This window comes from Triticum urartu, chromosome 6, assembly GCF_003073215.2.
Source record: "Triticum urartu cultivar G1812 chromosome 6, Tu2.1, whole genome shotgun sequence".
Lineage (NCBI taxonomy): Eukaryota > Viridiplantae > Streptophyta > Magnoliopsida > Poales > Poaceae > Triticum > Triticum urartu.
This window is the reverse complement of record NC_053027.1, coordinates 522,463,412-522,480,359: the sequence shown is the minus strand read 5'-3', so window position 1 is coordinate 522,480,359 and position 16,948 is coordinate 522,463,412. Positions and strand designations below refer to the sequence as shown.

The 16,948-nt window shown below is 48.4% G+C and overlaps 3 protein-coding genes across 3 annotated transcripts; 2 read left to right on the top strand and 1 right to left on the bottom strand.

The window, feature by feature from the left end:
- Window positions 1-1,164: 1,164 nt before the first annotated feature.
- On the top strand, window positions 1,165-7,442 carry LOC125514823 (soluble inorganic pyrophosphatase 6, chloroplastic). Its single transcript, XM_048680190.1, has 5 exons — window positions 1,165-1,664; window positions 5,150-5,250; window positions 5,347-5,528; window positions 6,951-7,049; window positions 7,146-7,442. Exons 1-5 carry the CDS (start codon window positions 1,276-1,278, stop codon window positions 7,236-7,238), a joined length of 864 nt encoding a protein of 287 aa, XP_048536147.1. The 5' UTR covers window positions 1,165-1,275; the 3' UTR covers window positions 7,239-7,442.
- A 140-nt stretch (window positions 7,443-7,582) lies between these two features.
- Window positions 7,583-10,719, top strand: LOC125514822 (ethylene receptor 4-like). Its single transcript, XM_048680189.1, has 2 exons — window positions 7,583-9,569; window positions 9,648-10,719. The coding sequence occupies exons 1-2, from the start codon at window positions 7,869-7,871 to the stop codon at window positions 10,131-10,133; spliced, it is 2,187 nt and encodes a 728-aa protein (XP_048536146.1). The 5' UTR covers window positions 7,583-7,868; the 3' UTR covers window positions 10,134-10,719.
- A 138-nt stretch (window positions 10,720-10,857) lies between these two features.
- Window positions 10,858-13,482, bottom strand: LOC125514824. Its single transcript, XM_048680191.1, has 2 exons — window positions 12,380-13,482; window positions 10,858-11,190 (listed from the first exon to the last, which is right to left on the bottom strand). Exon 1 carries the CDS (start codon window positions 13,297-13,299, stop codon window positions 12,385-12,387), a length of 915 nt encoding a protein of 304 aa, XP_048536148.1. The 5' UTR covers window positions 13,300-13,482; the 3' UTR covers window positions 10,858-11,190; window positions 12,380-12,384.
- Between the last annotated feature and the right edge of the window lie 3,466 nt (window positions 13,483-16,948).

Sequence of the window (16,948 nt, the reverse complement as noted above, 5' to 3'; positions counted from 1 at the left end):
CCATCGTCGGTACCATCACATCACCCAAAATATCTGGTTACCCATATCCACGGGATGAGACCACACCCTGACAAGCCCGCCACTAACATTGGAAAAAACATTTTTGAGATGGAAAGGAGGCCATAGGGACTTATTCCATCTTCACGATGTTTTTGCCACCTCAACATCTCTGCGGCGTTGTCGCCGCCTCAACATCGCCGCCAAGACACATGAACGAAAACCTACATGGACTGAAAATACACATCACATGAAGAACCGATTCGTCTCCTCACGCCTAAATGGCGGTTGGAGGCAGAGGGGAATAGCTAGCGGCCTTGCTGGAGAAGAGGGAGAAACCCTAGCCACCTTGTGTGGGGGAAGGAGAAGGAAAACAAGAGGCGGCTAGGTGAGAAACAATCATTGTTTGGCGTCTCATGTGTCCAAGTAATGCTAAATTGTTCTCTGAGTGAGATCGTCATAATATACTATCAACAATGAGGCGCATATGGTGATTTAGTCGATCTTGAAACTTCGCAACTCTATTCATTAGTAAGTAATGTGTGATTGTATGCACACCTATGTGCACTACAGCACTAGTGTTTTCTATCTATACATGTGAAAAGATGACGATAACATGAGTTATTTTCCTTCAGATTCTAAGGCCCCGCTTGGTACAAAAGACAAGCGTAGAAATTTCAGAAGATAAGATTCACATAGAAAATATTTCTGTGGTAACATTTGGAACAAAGAAATTGTCAATCTACATTTCTTTGATTTTTTTTCTATGGAATGGCCTATTCCATATAAATTTTGGAGGAAAACCATACATGAGATCTTACTTCATTTTCTTTCTCTTTGTGTCCACAATTCATCTGTTTTTTCTACGTGCCATCCAAACAACAACATTCTTGTGCATTTCTAATTTCTGGTGTTCCAAACGGAGAATGATTGTTTTTTAGTCCAATGAGTTTTTTTTAACACAATACAGATGGGGAATTGAGGAAAGACGACGAATGGAAGCACGTACCACACTGGGAGCCCATTTTTTAGCCCAGCATCCAAATGGGCCTAGGCGTACCCTACGAACAAGGCCTGCACGTGGCCCATGAAAACATTCTCGAGATCTGTCAGGATAGGGCCCACCTAGCACAGCCCGTAGCCACCACGCAAAATCCGCAAAAAGTTTCATCGCCTCGTCATCCGCAGCTCCACTTTCCAGTCCGCAGTGACCGCCGCCGCCGCCACCTCCACCCGCTCCTCACCTACCCCGGCGGCGACCCCCCAGGTACACCCCGAATGGCGACGGCGGTCACGGCGTCGGCCACCGCGGCGACCCGCTTCACGCGCCTGGCGGGCGTCGCCCTCCGGCGCAGCAGCTGCCGCCCCCGCACCGCGGTGCGCTTCCAGCGCCCGGGGCTCACCACCACCGCGCTCCTCAGGCCCACCGAGCTCAAGCCCAAGGACCAGGGCCAGCCCGAGACGCTCGACTACCGCGTCTTCCTCGTCGACGGCGCCGACCGCAAGGTGTCCCCGTGGCACGACGTGCCGCTCCGCGCCGGGGACGGGGCGTTCCACTTCATCGTCGAGATCCCCAAGGAGAGCAGCGCCAAGATGGAGGTCGCCACCGACGAGGCCTACACGCCCATCAAGCAGGACACCAAGAAGGGCAACCTTCGTTACTACCCGTAAGGACTCTGAAACCAAGGAAATTTCGACCCCAAATGCCGTAATTTACGTTATTGCTGATAAATATTGCGTCTTCCGTGTCACACAAATTTAAGTTGGGCCTATATTAGCGAGCGAAATGATTGGGATTGTTTAGTAGAGGGCTAGAGGCCAGATGTCTAGAGGCAAATTGATTGCTGTTCTGATGAAATTGGGGGCTGTGAGGCCCTTTTAAATGGAAAGAAGTAGTGGGCTAGAGGTTTCATCGACAAGAAGAGAATGCCATGAGTTTACCAAATTTCCAAGCTTATTACTCCCATCTTAGGAACGAAGAATGGAATAGATTAGAGATGAGTAACAGTTGTTGACTTACTGCTGCACTACCAGAACTCCTATTTCGGTTTTGGTTCTAGTGCCTTAAGAGGATAAAACAGTGTGTTACAAAGAGGGAGGATACCATCCCCATGATATGAATTTGGTGAAAAAATATTGGCGCCTTTACAATTTTAGTACTCCCTCCTATCCAAATTAATTGTCGCAGCTCTAGTACAACTTTGAACTAAAGTTGTACCGAAGATGTGACAATTAATTTGGATCTGAGGGAGTAGCAAAGTTTATGGTTATGGTTTTTAGAAATTTAGTGGCCATGAGAACTAAGTTGGAGATTACATCCTTCTCATGAGTTTGGCTGGTATAATTCAATTGCCGTAATGGGTGGCTCGAATTTGTGGTAGGATTAAGAGAGTAGTTGTAGTCTCCAGTCAAATGTTTACAGTCTTTTTCGCCTTTATGGCTGAGACTATGGAATTATTGGTGAGTAAATATGTCTGTTGTCTGGCCTAACCTTAAGGGTTACAATTTTATGCAAATTGGCATATATGAAGATGTATTTCGTGTACTTTCTGGCAATTTGATGATCCTTTGTGGAATTGCTGGCAGACAACTTAACCTTGATTGAAAGATTTGTAAGTGACAATATGAAGAGAAACACTTGCACTTGTACTGATAGTTCATATATGTGTTCTAGTGGTACCAACTAAAGTGTTGTGGTGGAATGTCTATAACTAAGCTTTTTATTGTCACTGTTGATTGTCATTTTGTGTTTATGAAGACAAACACATGATCTTTGCTTGTCATTGTTCGTAACTGTAAGTGGCAATATGAAGAGAAATACATGATATTTGCTTTTCACTGTAGATTGTCATTGTCCGTAACCGTAAGTGGCAATATGAAGACAAACACATGATCTTTGATTGTCACTGTAGGTTTTTTATATTAGCAAACCTTGCACCAACCGATGGTTCTGTTGTTGTCCTTTATTTAAAAGGTAACTTTGGAAGAAAAACCGGCAGAGTGGTAGTTCTTTTCGTGCTTTCCTTTGTGGTATAGTGGAGAAATAATAGGAGATTAGTAGTCTTGCATCAATCACTGTCAGGAAGCTTTACTTCAATGTAGAAAGGCTATAGAGGCCGCCATATGTTTTATTTCAGGGAGAGAGAAGTCCATATTACAACCTTGAACTCTTCCATCTGTCTAAGATTCAACCCTGAACTCTGAAACCGTCTTCAACCCTTAACTATGAAAACCGGCTAGGAATCAACCATCCCCTCTCCTCAAACTGGTTTTCGCTGAGTAGACCTGGTTTTGATCCGTTGACCTGCCAGTCAGCATCCCAGTAAGCAAGTCCGCTTAACTTAAATTTTGACCAGAAAATGGAAGTGTCCAGGAAAAAAAATGAAAAAGTTGTGTAAAATGAACACTACTATAGTGATCATTCTGTGAAAGTTTCACACTTCTTTGCCAAATAGATTTAAAAATACACTTGAATTACATTTTCAGCCCCTTTTTTGGTCAAAATTTGAGGGCATTCCTAATTCTGTTTGGAACAAATGTTTGAAACTTTCCCAGAATGATCACTATGTTAGTGTTGATCAGATTATTTAAAAAAAATCCGAACACTCCCATCTTTTTGTCAAAATTTGGGGCTGAAAATGTTATTTAATTGCATTTTTATATCTGCTTGGCAAAAATGTGTGAAACTTTGCCAGAATTATCACTGTATTAGCGTTGATTTTACTGAAGTTTTTCAATTATTTCTGGACATTTTCATTTTTTGGGCAACATTTGACCCCAAAAGGGGCTGAAAATATAATTTAAATGTAGTTTTAAATCTGTTTACCAAAAACTTGTGAAACTTTCCCAGAATTATCACTATATTAGTGTTAATTTTGCAGAATGGTTTCAATTTTTTATGGAGACTTTCATTTCTTTGGTCAAAATTTGAACAAAAAAGGGGCTGAAAATGTAATTTAAGTGTATTTTAAATTTGGTAAAAATGCGTGAAATTTTCCCAGAATGATCACTATATTTGTGTTAATTTTACAGAATGTTTTCAATTTTTGGTCAAAATTTGACCATAAAAGGGGGCGAAAATGTAATTTAAGTGTAACTTTTAATCATTTTGGCAAAAATGTGTGGACCTTTCCTAGAATGATCACTATATTAGTGTTGATTTTATAGATATTTTTCATTTTTTTATGGGCACTTCCATTTTTAGGTCAAAAAATATTTTAAGTGGGCTTGCTTATGTGGCTGCTGACTGGTCGGTTAACGCATCAAAATCAGGCCCATTCAGCAAAAACCAGTTTGAGGAGAGGGGAGGGTTGATTCCCAGCCGATTTTGATAGTTCAGGCCTTCAGGATTGAATCTTAGGCGGTTTCAGAGTTCATGGTTGTAATATGGACTTATCTCTTTTAGGGATTTCTTCAAGATTTTATATTCTCCTATGTATGGCAGTGGGATCACTTTTAAGTCTACTTTGGTTCCCTTTTTTCATATGCCCATCTAAAAAATAGCAGATCTCGTGAGGATACACTGTTCATATTTATACAAAATCAAATCTAGAGTGCTCTTAAAAATCTCTATGATTAAATGCCACCAAAACTTTACTGACCATAGCTAGGTTGTACTGGTTCAAGTTGAAGTGTGTTGTTGAATATTTAAGTGTGCTTGGTCGTTTTTCTTGACAAAAGAAATTTTAAGCTGTTCTTTCATGCCTTATCTTGGTTCCTGTTGAAAAGGGGTTAGTGTGCATATTTAGGGGCTGTTTGGTTCTAGGCCTTATATTGCCACACTTTGCCACGCATTTTTGCCAAGCTTGCCTAAGGTTAGTTCAACAAAATGAGAGCCACAAATTGGCAAGCCTAAGGCAATCTTGCCACATTTTTTGTGTCTATGTCATGCGGGGCCCTAGTATGGCTTGCCTAAGGCGTGGCTTGAACCAAACACCCACCTAAGTTGGTCAAACTTGCCTAATCTTAGATGTGCAAACCAAACTGCCCCTTATTGAAGTACTTATTTTCTTGTTGAGGTTTTATTTGACACAAGCTTCAAGTGAGAAATTCCCCTGCTTGCTGGCAAGGCAATTGAGATAATGAGTTTATGCAACTAATGCCCCTGTTGATAACTGTGTGTGGCTATTCCTGATATCATCTGTTATATTAGGTACAACATCAACTGGAACTACGGGTTACTTCCCCAGACATGGGAGGACCCGACAGCTGCAAATGCTGATGTTGAAGGAGCACTTGGAGACAATGATCCTGGTAGTTAACTTCTCTGTTTTACTATCTTCTATGAGCATGTTTTTTATATTAGCTCTATCCACTGTAATAAATATTTCCCTTGAACTTCTTTCTCAGTTGATGTTGTCGAGATTGGTGAAAGACGGGCCAATATTGGGGATGTTCTTAGGGTGAAACCGTTGGCAGCTTTAGCAATGATCGACGAGGGAGAGCTTGACTGGAAAATTGTGGCCATCTCTCTGGATGATCCCAAAGCATCTCTTGTGAATGATGTAGATGATGTCGAGGAGCATTTTCCGGTATGATTGATGTCCTTGTCCTTACGTTTAGTGTTTGTCCTTGTTCTCCTTTGGTATCTGGTGCCTATATACCCTTACGTAAAGTAGGATATGCACACATATCATATGAGCGCCGTTTTCTGTTTCTAGTATTGATCACAGCTAAGTAGTTGGGAGCAACTCAGTTGCACCTACGTCTGGATGTTTCCTTGTACTCATTTTCCCTAACCAATATAATCCAGATATCAATGTCAAAAATATTTTGGTTGCATTCATGGCATTGAAAAGGAAACACATAGAGTACTCCTGGTATAATTACTGAACTGTACTCCCTCTTTTCCGGTTTATAAGGCTCAAATCTGAAATCTCATCAATCAAGGCATTTTGTGAGTGGAGGAATGTATCTCGTACTTTACAAAACTACCCCAATTAAACTCATGCATTAAATTGGATTAATTGCAGTGCATGCATGCTTGGCCACTAGATAAGTAGAAACATTACATGCATTGATGTGTTCCTTTTTAATTCTTACATGCAAAGATTTAATGTGTCTCGGAAACTAAAAATGAGATGGAGATGAGCCCTATAAATTGAAAAAACAAAAATGTTGAGATAAGCCCTATAAACCGGAAAGGAGGGAGTAGCAATCTACCACATGCTTTTCTGACCACAAGTGCATGTATAATTACTGAACTCCTGGTATAATTACTGAACTCTAGCAATCTACTCCCTCCCTTCCGGTTTATAGGGCTCAATTCAAAAATCTCACCAACCAAGGTAGATGGTGAGTGGTGGAATAATTTTTGTAGTTTGCAAAAATACTCAATTAATGCACTTGTTTTCCTCAAAAAATTGTGTTTACCAATGCATACATGTGTGGCCAATAAATGACCAAGAAGCTTTGCATGCATTGGCGAGTTTTATCACAATTCTTGCATGCAGAGATTTAATGCACCTTGAAATGTGATCATGTGATGGGAAGTAATAAAAATGAGACTTATAAAATGGAAAAACTGAAATTTTGAGATGAGCCCTGTAAACCGGAAGGGAGATAGTTTATCTTAAAATTTTAGTTTTTCCGTTTTATAAGTTTCAGTTTGATTGCTCCTCATCACATGTTCATATTTCGAGGTGCATTAAATCATTGCATGCAAGGATTAAGAGAAAATTGACCAATGCATGTGGAAGTTCTTGATCATTTATTTTCCATGCATGCATGCATGCATCGCAATTAGTGCATTGGTAAACACATTTTTTGAGGAAAACGAGCGCATTAATTCAGTACTTTTGCAAATTACAAAAATTATTCCACCGTTCATCATTTACCTTGGTTGATGAGATTTTTGAATTGAGCCCTATAAACCGGAAGGGAGGTACTGTACCAAGTTCAGATCAGTTCCACTGAGGGCATTGATTTGAAACCTAATTGTGGCACCTATTCAGGGAACATTGACTGCAATCAGAGACTGGTTCAGAGACTACAAGATACCAGACGGAAAGCCCGCCAACAGATTCGGCCTCGGCAACAAGCCCACAAGCAAGGTAAGCCCGATCTTAGCTCAGCTTCTTGGTTTACCCTCTTGAAACGCAGAAGATATTTATGCAATATATATCTATGTCCTTGCTTGCCGCAACCAGGAATATGCCCTGAAGGTGATAGAAGAAACCAACGAGTCATGGGAGAAATTGGTGAAGAGGAAAATCCCGGCGGGAGAGCTCTCGCTAGCCTAGCCTTTTACAGGCCCATGAGAAGCCAACAACACATTCTTTCAGTGACATACTACTCCCTCCTAAGCGTGCTGCTCTTTTGTGACGTGTACCTACGAACACGCTTCTTCATCTGCAGAACATTCCGTGTGCCTGTTAAAACAGGAATAAAAATGAATAACCTGGTTGTGGAGCGAATAAAATGATTTCCGAGCAAGTTTCTCGCAAGGAACAAGGCTGAATGTTCTTTTGTCGAGTTCTTACGCGGCTGCGCCGAAAATGGGTCATCTATCTGCCTGGAAATTCGGAAAGTCGGGCTGGCGGGGAGGAGGGTGCGTGGCTACGAAGAAATGAGAAGATTCATTTGCCCAGTTCTTCCTCCTCTGTTGCAAGGCCTGGGCTGGGCTGGGCTGTCGGCTAGTCAGGGTGGCGCCCGATGCATGGGGCATGTCAGCGTTGGGCACACACCTGTCCTCTCCCCGGCTCGCCACCGCACCGGAATCAAACCGCCACCGCGGCGTCTCTCTCTCCACGTCGGCATCTTCTCCGACCAAATCATTGCGCGCATGCATATACTACTGCATGCATTAGCCTTGACCGCTCAGACCAGCTAGCTCGACCAGCCACCGGAGGGAAGAACCGACCGAGGCAGCAATGGCGCGGCACTTCGCGGCGGCGGGGGCGGGGGCGGTGCAGCGGTACTACTGCGGCGGCGCGTGCGACGGGCGGGACGACGGCGCGGTGCAGGCGATGCTGCAGTGCCAGCGGGTGAGCGACTTCCTCATCGCGGCCTCCTACCTCTCCATCCCGCTGGAGCTGCTCTACTTCGCCTCCTGCGCCGACCTCGCGCCGCTCAAGTGGCTGCTGCTGCAGCTGGCCGCCTTCGCCGTGCTCGGCGGCGCCACCCACCTGCTCGCCGTCTTCTCCCTCGCCCACCCGCACTCCTCGGGCCTCCTCCTCGCCTCCACCGCCGCCAAGCTCCTCGCCGCGCTCGTCTCCTTCGCCACCGCCGTCTCCCTCGTCGCGCTCATCCCGCGCCTCATCCGCGCCAAGCTCCGGGAGGCGTTCCTGCGGGCCAAGGCGCGCCAGCTCGACCGCGACCTCGGCCTCATCCGCCGCCGCGTCGAGGCCACCTCCCGCGTCGTCCGCATGCTCACCCACCGCATCCGCAGCTCCCCGCTCGACGCGCACTCCATCCTCCACACCACCATGCTCCACCTCGCCGACGCCCTCGAGCTCCACAGCTGCGCCGTCTGGATGCCCGGCCGCGACGCCGGCGACGACCTCCACCTGGTGCACCAGCTCAGCCTCAGGGGCAAGGGCCCCGTCCGCGTCGTGCTCGGCTCGCAGGCTCCCATCTCCCCGGGTGACCCGGACGTGATCGACGTAATGGCAAGCGAGGCCGCCAAGGTGCTCAGGCCAGGCTCGGAGCTCGCGACGGCGAGCAGCGGCGAGCTCCAGCCGCCGGGTGCCGTGGCTGCCATACGGATCCCCATGCTCGAGGTCTCCAACTTCGACGGAGGAAAGACACCGGTGGCGAGCTCATATGCCATACTGGTGTTGGCTCTTCGCAGCAAGGCATCAGGCTCCGGTTCCAGAGAGTGGAGCGGCCATGACCTGGAGGTTGTGCAGGTTATCGCCGACCAGGTCGCCGTGGCGCTCTCTCACGCGGCGGTCCTAGAGGAGTGGCAGGCCATGAGCGACAGGCTTGCCGAGCAGAACAGGGCCTTGCTGCACGCCAAGCAGGACGCGATGATGGCGACCGAGGGCATCAACAGCATCCAGAGCGCCATGTGCGACGGCATGCGAAGGCCGATGTACTCCATCATCGGCCTGCTCTCCATGGTGCGGCAGGCGGAGGACATGCGCCCCGAGCAGAGGCTCGTGGCCGACGCCATTGCCAGGACGAGCACCCTGTCGCTGGCACTGATGAACGACGTCGACACGGAGACGTTGACAGTGAACCGCATGCCGTTCGACCTGCGCTCCTTGATGAGGGAGGCCATGAGCGTCGCCGGGTGCCTGGCCAGCTGCGGCGGGGCTGGTTTCTCGTACCAGCTGGAGAACGCCTTGCCTGAGTGGGTCGTTGGCGACGAGACGAGGGTCTTCCATCTCCTGCTGCAAATGGCGGGTGATGTGCTCGGTCAGCGGCGCGATGGAGCAGGGCGTCTCTCATTCTCCATCAAGAGCTGCAGTGCGGACCAAAAGGATTGCATCCCGGTGTGCCCAAATCTGTCTGCAGGTTGTAGCATATGCGTTGAGTTTCAGGTTGCCATGGAAAGATCAACTGGATGCAGCCAGCCACCCAGCAGCCCGGCCAGCTCTCAGATCAACATGTGCAAGAAGATTGTGCAGGTTGGTATTCACTTGGTATACCAGAAGGAAATTTTGCAGCTACCGGTTGTTAATTCATCCTTCACCTCATTTGTTCAGATGATGAACGGTACCATGTGGTCGGCATCGGATGGCGAAAGCATCACCCTCATCCTGCACTTCCAGCTGCAGCAATCACGCGTGTGCCGAAGAACGTCGTCGTCCATCCCTCACTTCAACGGCCTGAGGATCCTGCTCGCAGATGGCGACGGCATGAGCCGGGCGGTGACCCAGAAGCTCCTCGAGCAGCTCGGCTGCCAGGTCATATCGGTGTCGTCAGGCGCCCATTGCCTGGCCTTGCTGGGGAGCGCCGGCTCCTCCTTCCAGCTCCTCCTCCTGGACCTTGACATGGATGCATTTGAGGTGGCACTCCAGATCAGGGGGCTCAAGAACAGGCGCTGGCTCCTTATAGTTGCTGCTCTCGCCGTGACCGTCGACGACAACATCCGTGAGATGTGCCGCCACTCGGGGATAAACGGCCTGATCCAGAAACCCCTTACACTGACGGCGCTGGGAGCTCAGCTCCACAGAGTCCTTCGGAACTGATGATGAAATTAGTCATCTCATGCATAATGCATTTTGTGTTTCCATCACAAGACAGGGAGCTGATCCACAAGCCTCTGAGATGAACAAGAGGTAAATTGGCAAAAACAAGTATTTGATCATTTGATATATAGTTTCATATCAATGACTTTGCGCGTAATTTGCGCAAATTCATTTCAGAAGAATAAAACATGCAATGTAATGCGAAAGAAAATGAAAGGGGCGCAGACTAAACCCGAAAAAAAGGGAGGGGCAGCAGACACTCACCAGTCACCAAGATAGCAGCATCATATCCCAAGCGCATGAGTCCTGGGACAAATAACAAGGAGCAGGGGAGCAGATGAACCAGCAGAATCTCCAACTGATAATGTTGTATGCATGTATATAATGTCTTGTATTGTCCTCTGTAACTGTTGTATTGCTACTTATTGGCTATTGCTGCTGCTTGCACGATCGTACCATCATCTGGCTTCCTCACTGAAGATGCTTGCGAAACTCACTGCAACTTGCGATCAGTGTCGTGCAAAACAGCACAGCAACAAGTCGCAATCTGCACAATATTGTTCTCTGCCTCTTTTCTGGTCATCAACAGAACAAAAATATGAAAATGCATTTGGCATGGACGCATGGAATGCCTAACTTCTGAACATCAATGGCATATGAAAAATAGTCAACTGTTTAATGGCAGATCGTGGAACTGGGTACTCAGTAACGCACGTTAAGCAAATTATTTTCACCACACCATCAAGCAATGAAAACCAAAAGATGCTGGATTCTTACAGTTGAAAAATGCAGCCCTAACATCGCAGACACAGACGTTACAAAACAGTTTACAAATCGGCTGAGCATCTGAATCATTTTCATGGTCTAAATCTAAAGGAAGAGCAAAACTAGCACCTATATGAACCTAAAGCAAAGTGACAGTAACTAGACGCAGCAGACAGAGACATGCAGATTGTACAGCTACAGCATGTCGGCGCTGATCATTACTTGATAAGGTCTTGTAACTCAGCAACTGAATACAGATCTAGCTGGCTCGGCGCACCTCATCAACTTGTACCTGCAGGAGTGTTTGGATAACATGAGTGGATGCAAACAAGGGAAGAGGATATCTCACGCAAAATATCTTAACAAGAGACAGTAAATTCAAGTGGTGCTGAGTGCTCAGCAGGTAAGACAATGCAAGAAAGATCACTGGGATGTTACTATAAACTTTACTGCAAACCTGCAGCCGGTCACAAAACAAATAGAATTCCTAGAAGTATCGACTTTGCAATGTAGATATTCAGGAGAGATTTCAAGTGGGGTAGGGACAAGATGTCTACTATGGCGTCTAGATAATACAGGTGCTCTAAGGAATATGAAACCAACATTACCCATGTATAGATAGAAGATTCTGTCATTATTATGCATAGACCAAGAAGTCCAGACAGCATCTCAGTATCATTGCATAGAAGAAGCACATTGAGAGATTTCAAGTGGGGTAGGGACATAGATTGCATAGATCGTACCGTATTATTGCATAGAAGAAGCACAGTTATAACAAAACTGTTCCTGCCTTGGCTGTATCAGTAACTATGCCTGGCTTATCAGTTACAAGTAATGTGTTGAATAGATGGCTGAAGTAGGATGCATTTGTATTTGAGAATCGGATCTCCAAGGATATATCGAATTAAGGGTTACAGTAGAGGAAAACAAAGAACTGAGGAGTTGCTGGCAATTTAGAACTGACATCATCAAGTCTGATGTAGAGAATAAATAATTAAATCTGAGATCCAAGTTATGCAATTATCTGGGCTTAGTCGTGTAAACAAACTGAAACCAAGCTATTTTAGCACGCTTGAGTTCTGATCTTTCGCAGTTTTTCAAAACAAGATGTTACTTCGTTAGCACTGAAGAGCATAATTGCAGAATTTAACAGTATCTTCTAGCTGACGGGATGGAACAGTTGATGAGCTAATTTTGTGGAACGAAGTCATACTACCACACAAGAGGGTTACCATTTATGACAAAATATTGTAGTAATAGCCAGACACTACATAACAAGAATGCACAAAATATTCTAACTCAATTTCCAAGCAATTTTACAAAGCAAATCTACTGTAATTGACCCTAACAAACACTAAATAACAGAATGCATAGCAACTGTAAGCTGATTACCCAGCAAGAAGTTAAACTGGTGAAGCAAATAGCATACTAAGTTGTTTTCTGAAGACCAGATGCAACATTGGCGGGGTTGACAGTCATACCAGAGCTAGGGGCCGAGGCCCTTAATGGCGTCAAGGAGCAGGCCGTAGACCTCCTTGGCCAGATCGTGCCGCTTAATCTGCGAGTGCACTTCTGCATCCAGCTGCCGCCTCCACTTGGCTTCGATCCATCTCGCGTCTTCCGTTGCTAGCTTTGACAGCCCCTTCTCCAGGGACACCCCGGACAGCGCCGGGCCGTCCGTCTTCCAGTACGCATCGAGCACCTCGGTGGCCACCGGGAGCATGGCTGCCGCGTCCGGGACGTTGCCGCGCCCCCGCTCCTCCTCCTCGTCGTCGTCCTCTTCCTCCGGCGCGGCGTCCTTTTCGGCGGGCAGGCCGAAGTTGGCGCCCCAGACCTTCTTGCAGAGGTCGCGCAGGCGCTGCTCGTGGCGGCTGACGACCGCGGACGGCACCGCGTGGTCGAACTTGCTCTTGAGCCGCTTCAGCTTGTAGTACACCTTGGGCTGGTCGATGTGCGGGGAGATGGAACCCCGGATGGCGTCGAAGAGCGCGCCCATGTCCGGGAGGCCCGGGACGCGGCCGTGGCGCACGCGGAAGGCGGCCGCCGCGTTGAGGAGGGCCACCTCGTCGGCGTCGCTCCAGACCACGCCGTAGGATCTGGCGCCGGAGGAGGACGCGGCGGGCGTGCTGGCGGCCAGCGCGGCCAGCGCGGCGGCCTCCTGGAAGGCGCGGACGGGCCTGCGGAGGGCGGGCGAGGGCGCGCGGGCCCTGCGGTCGGCGGGCGCGGTCACCGCGTCGGAGTCCGGGGGCGCGCGGGGCCGGCGCGTGCGCTCGCTCCTGCGGGAGGGGGAGCCGCGCGGGCTAGGGTAGGGCTCGGGGCGGCCGTCGTCCGGGCGCGGCCTGGGGCGGGACGAGCGCTTCCTCGACCCCGGGGGGGACGGGGTCGCCGCGTCGGCCTCCATGGCGCTCGGGGCCGGCCGCTGGCTTGGATGGCGTGGGCGGGGGCGCGGGTGCGGGGGCTGGTGCGTGCGGCGTGCGGGTGCTGGTGCGACGGGCGTGCGCGTCGTGGGCTCGTGAGGTTATCGAGTTGGGCGCTCTGGAGGCCGGGCTGGGGTGGGTGACCAGAGGCAGAGCGACAGGCAGCAGAACGTGAGCGTCGGTTTGGTTTTGGAGAAAATTTCCTGCCTGACACACCGCGGAAAGCATTTGCTGTCGTATATGCCGCGGATGCTGATGCACTTTGTGTAAACTTGCTCAGACCTTTCTAGATTTGACTTATGACAAAACTATCACGCAGTGTGATTTGAAAATTGTCAACGTTTGGCGTCGGTCGGTCGACTGGTGCAAGCATAGGATCGGTCACCTTTCCTGGTTCGTGAGGGCAACTCCACCGCACGATCCTAAATGACCAGTCCGCGTCCGTTTAGAGATAAAGGGTAAACAGATAAAACAGACCGCCCAACGCGCGAGAGCAAACAGACCGTTGTCCCTTTTTGGTTCGCTTTCGATCCATTCCTGACCCAACTTTGGGTCGTGTTTGCGGCCGAACGGACAGCGCACGGACGGGCGGGACGCGCGCCCTTGTCCTCCCCTGGCCCGCCTGTCGTGGACACGACCGCCCACACTTTCCCTCCGTTTTGCCCAAAACTCTCCCGCGCCATCATGGCCGACGACCCGAAGAATCCCGGTGACCGGACCGCGGCCGCGCGCCCCGCGGCGAAGAAGAAGGGTACCACGAAGTCGCGGTCGGAGCTCACCTGGCGGAGGTAGCCAAGCTTGATGCCGAATCGGCCAAGAGGAGGAGCCGGCGGGCAAAGGATAAGGAGAAGAAGGTCGATGCGGGCTACGCCACCGCGCTGCATGCCGCGCAGCACCAGGCGGACATCGATGACAAGGAGTCCATCATTGCCAAGGCGCACGCCCTCCTCATGTTAGGGTTGTGTCGACCCCCGCCGGCCATCCTCTCGGTCGCTGCCATGGCCGCAGTCAGCAAAGGCTCGTCGGCCGATCGTCCTCGGCAGCACCTTTCCCCGAGCTCGTCCATCATGCCCGAGACGTATCATGTGCCGCCGCTTCACGGCCATGGGTAGACACGGTTCTCCACCTCGCCGGTCTGCAGCATGGTCGCTCCGGCCACGCCTGCGTGCGTCATCGACCTCAACGTCACACCGAGGTACAACGGCGCTGGCCAACCATCCGACGGGGCGCAAAGGAAGCAACCCCGGTCATTTCCTTCGGCGAACATGGCCGGCGCCCACAGGCTGTTCGACAAAATGCCAATGTCGACGCCCACGGCCGACGACCCTGAGTACGCGTTCATGGAGAACTTCATCTTCGAGGGCCGTGGTGAGGCCTTCCACGTCGACGACCACGCCCAAGCTTTTGATCCCGACGCCACCCACAGCCAGGACGGCTGCGGCCACTATGAAGACACTCAATTCGCCGGCCATGATGAAGATGAGGACGACCATGGCAACTCTTGGCATGAAGATGATGGCTTGTATTATGAAGATGAGGAAGAAAAGATCGACATTTCGACCGAGCCATTGGTGTTTATCGATGAGCGCTCACCCAAAGGCCCGAGGCACAAAAGAGGAGGCAAAGCATTCGCACGGGATCGTACACCCTAGATGAGGACACTTTGATTTGCAAAAGTTGGATGGAGATAGGCCAAGATTCCATGAAAGGTGCCGAGCAAAAAGGATCTGTCTTTTGGACAATAGTTCACAAGAACTTTCATGAACGAAGGAAGTTTGCCCCCTACCAATTTGTGAGCACCCACGGCATCAACCCAATCCAAAAGAAACGGGGTTCATCCAACAAGAGTGCAACAAGTATTGTGCCGCGCTTGAGAGCGTTCAAGCCTGTCCCGTGAGCGGCCTGAGCCTTGGTGACTTGGTATGAACCTCTTGCTTTTTCATCAAGTGTCCATTCATGTTGGCATGCCATTTTATGTTTGATGCATTTGGCCTCATCTTTGATTGTGTAGGCATTCCAATCTTTGGAGGCCTTCAAGGCCTGGCACAAGAATAAGTCGTTTACTCTCACACATTATTGGTCTCTGATCAAAGACTGCTCCAAGTTCAATGACCAATATGCCGCTCGTAAGAAGAAAGGAGCGAAGGCTGCCATGGCCGAGGAGGGAGAATTGCTCAAGAGGCCGAGGGTGAAGACAAGCTCAAAGGCCGACGAGAAGCGTGGTGCGTCTTCCATAGCTTTGCAAGGAACTTTGAAGAACATGATGAGCCAAAAGGAAGTGAGGGGGTGGATTAACGAGTTGCTCGGCTCATTAAGCTTGTGCTCGTTAAGCACGTGCTCGTTAAGGCTCGACTCGTTAAGCTCGTTAAGATTAACAAGCGGAAAACCCTGCTCGGCTTGGCTCGTTTGATACTCGTTAAGCTCATGAGCGCTCACGAGTGCTTGTTAGCAGATTTTGATGTGTTACGATCTATAGGATGAGTGGGTAGGTGTGATTTTTAAGAAGGAGGATGGTGACTACAAAAGGAAATGCACTAGTTTGTTGCCCTCTATGTAGATTAGATTGAATAGATAGGCTGAGGTGCTACGAAAACTTTGTCACATAAGATAAAAATATGTGGTGTGTTGCTACTAACGAGATTAACGGGCTACTCGTGAAACTTGTTAGCTTGTTTGTTAAGCTTGTTAAGCTTAACGAGCTGAAATCGATGATCTGTTATGTTCATTAAGAAGTGAGCCACGAGTTTAACGAGCCAAACTATCGAGCGTTCATTAAGCTCACGAGCTATGAGCTTTTGGTCCAGGAGCTACGAGCATTCATTAAGCCCACGAGCTACGAGCTACGAGCTTTGTTTGAAGAACTATGGTTGTCCATTTTGAAGGTTGGTTGCTGTGCCGGCCGCTGGCTTTGCTGCTGATGCCAAAAACTTGTCATTTTGAAGGCTGGCTCATGTGCCGGTCGCTGGCTTTGTTTCTGGACCCAAAAACTTGTCCATTTTGAAGGCTAGCTTGTGTGCCGGTGATACGTCTCCAACATATCTATATTTTTTTTATTGTTCCATGTTGTTATATTATCATTCTTGGATGTTTTACAGTCATTTTATATTATTTTTTGGGACTAACCTATTGACATAGTGCCAAGTGCCGGTTGCTGTTTTTTGCTTGTTTTTTTACATCGCAGAAAATCAATATCAAACAGAGTCCAAAAGCAGTGAAACTTTTTGTGGGTTTTTTATGGACCAGAAGACACCCAATGGGCCGGAGAAGCACCTGGTGAAGGAAATATGCCCTAGAGGCAATAATAAAGTTATTATTTATTTCCTTATATCATGATAAATGTTCATTATTCATGCTAGAATTGTATTAACCGGAAACATAATACATGTGTGAATACATAGACAAACAGTATGTCACTAGTATGCCTCTACTTGACTAGCTCGTTGATCAGAGATGGTTAAGTTTCCTAACCATAGACAAAGAGTTGTCATTTGATTAATGAGATCACATCATTAGGAGAATGATGTGATTGACTTGACCCATTCTGTTAGCTTAGCACACGATCGTTTAGTATGTTGCTATTGCTTTCTTCATGACTTATACATGTTCCTATGACTATGAGATTATGCAACTCCC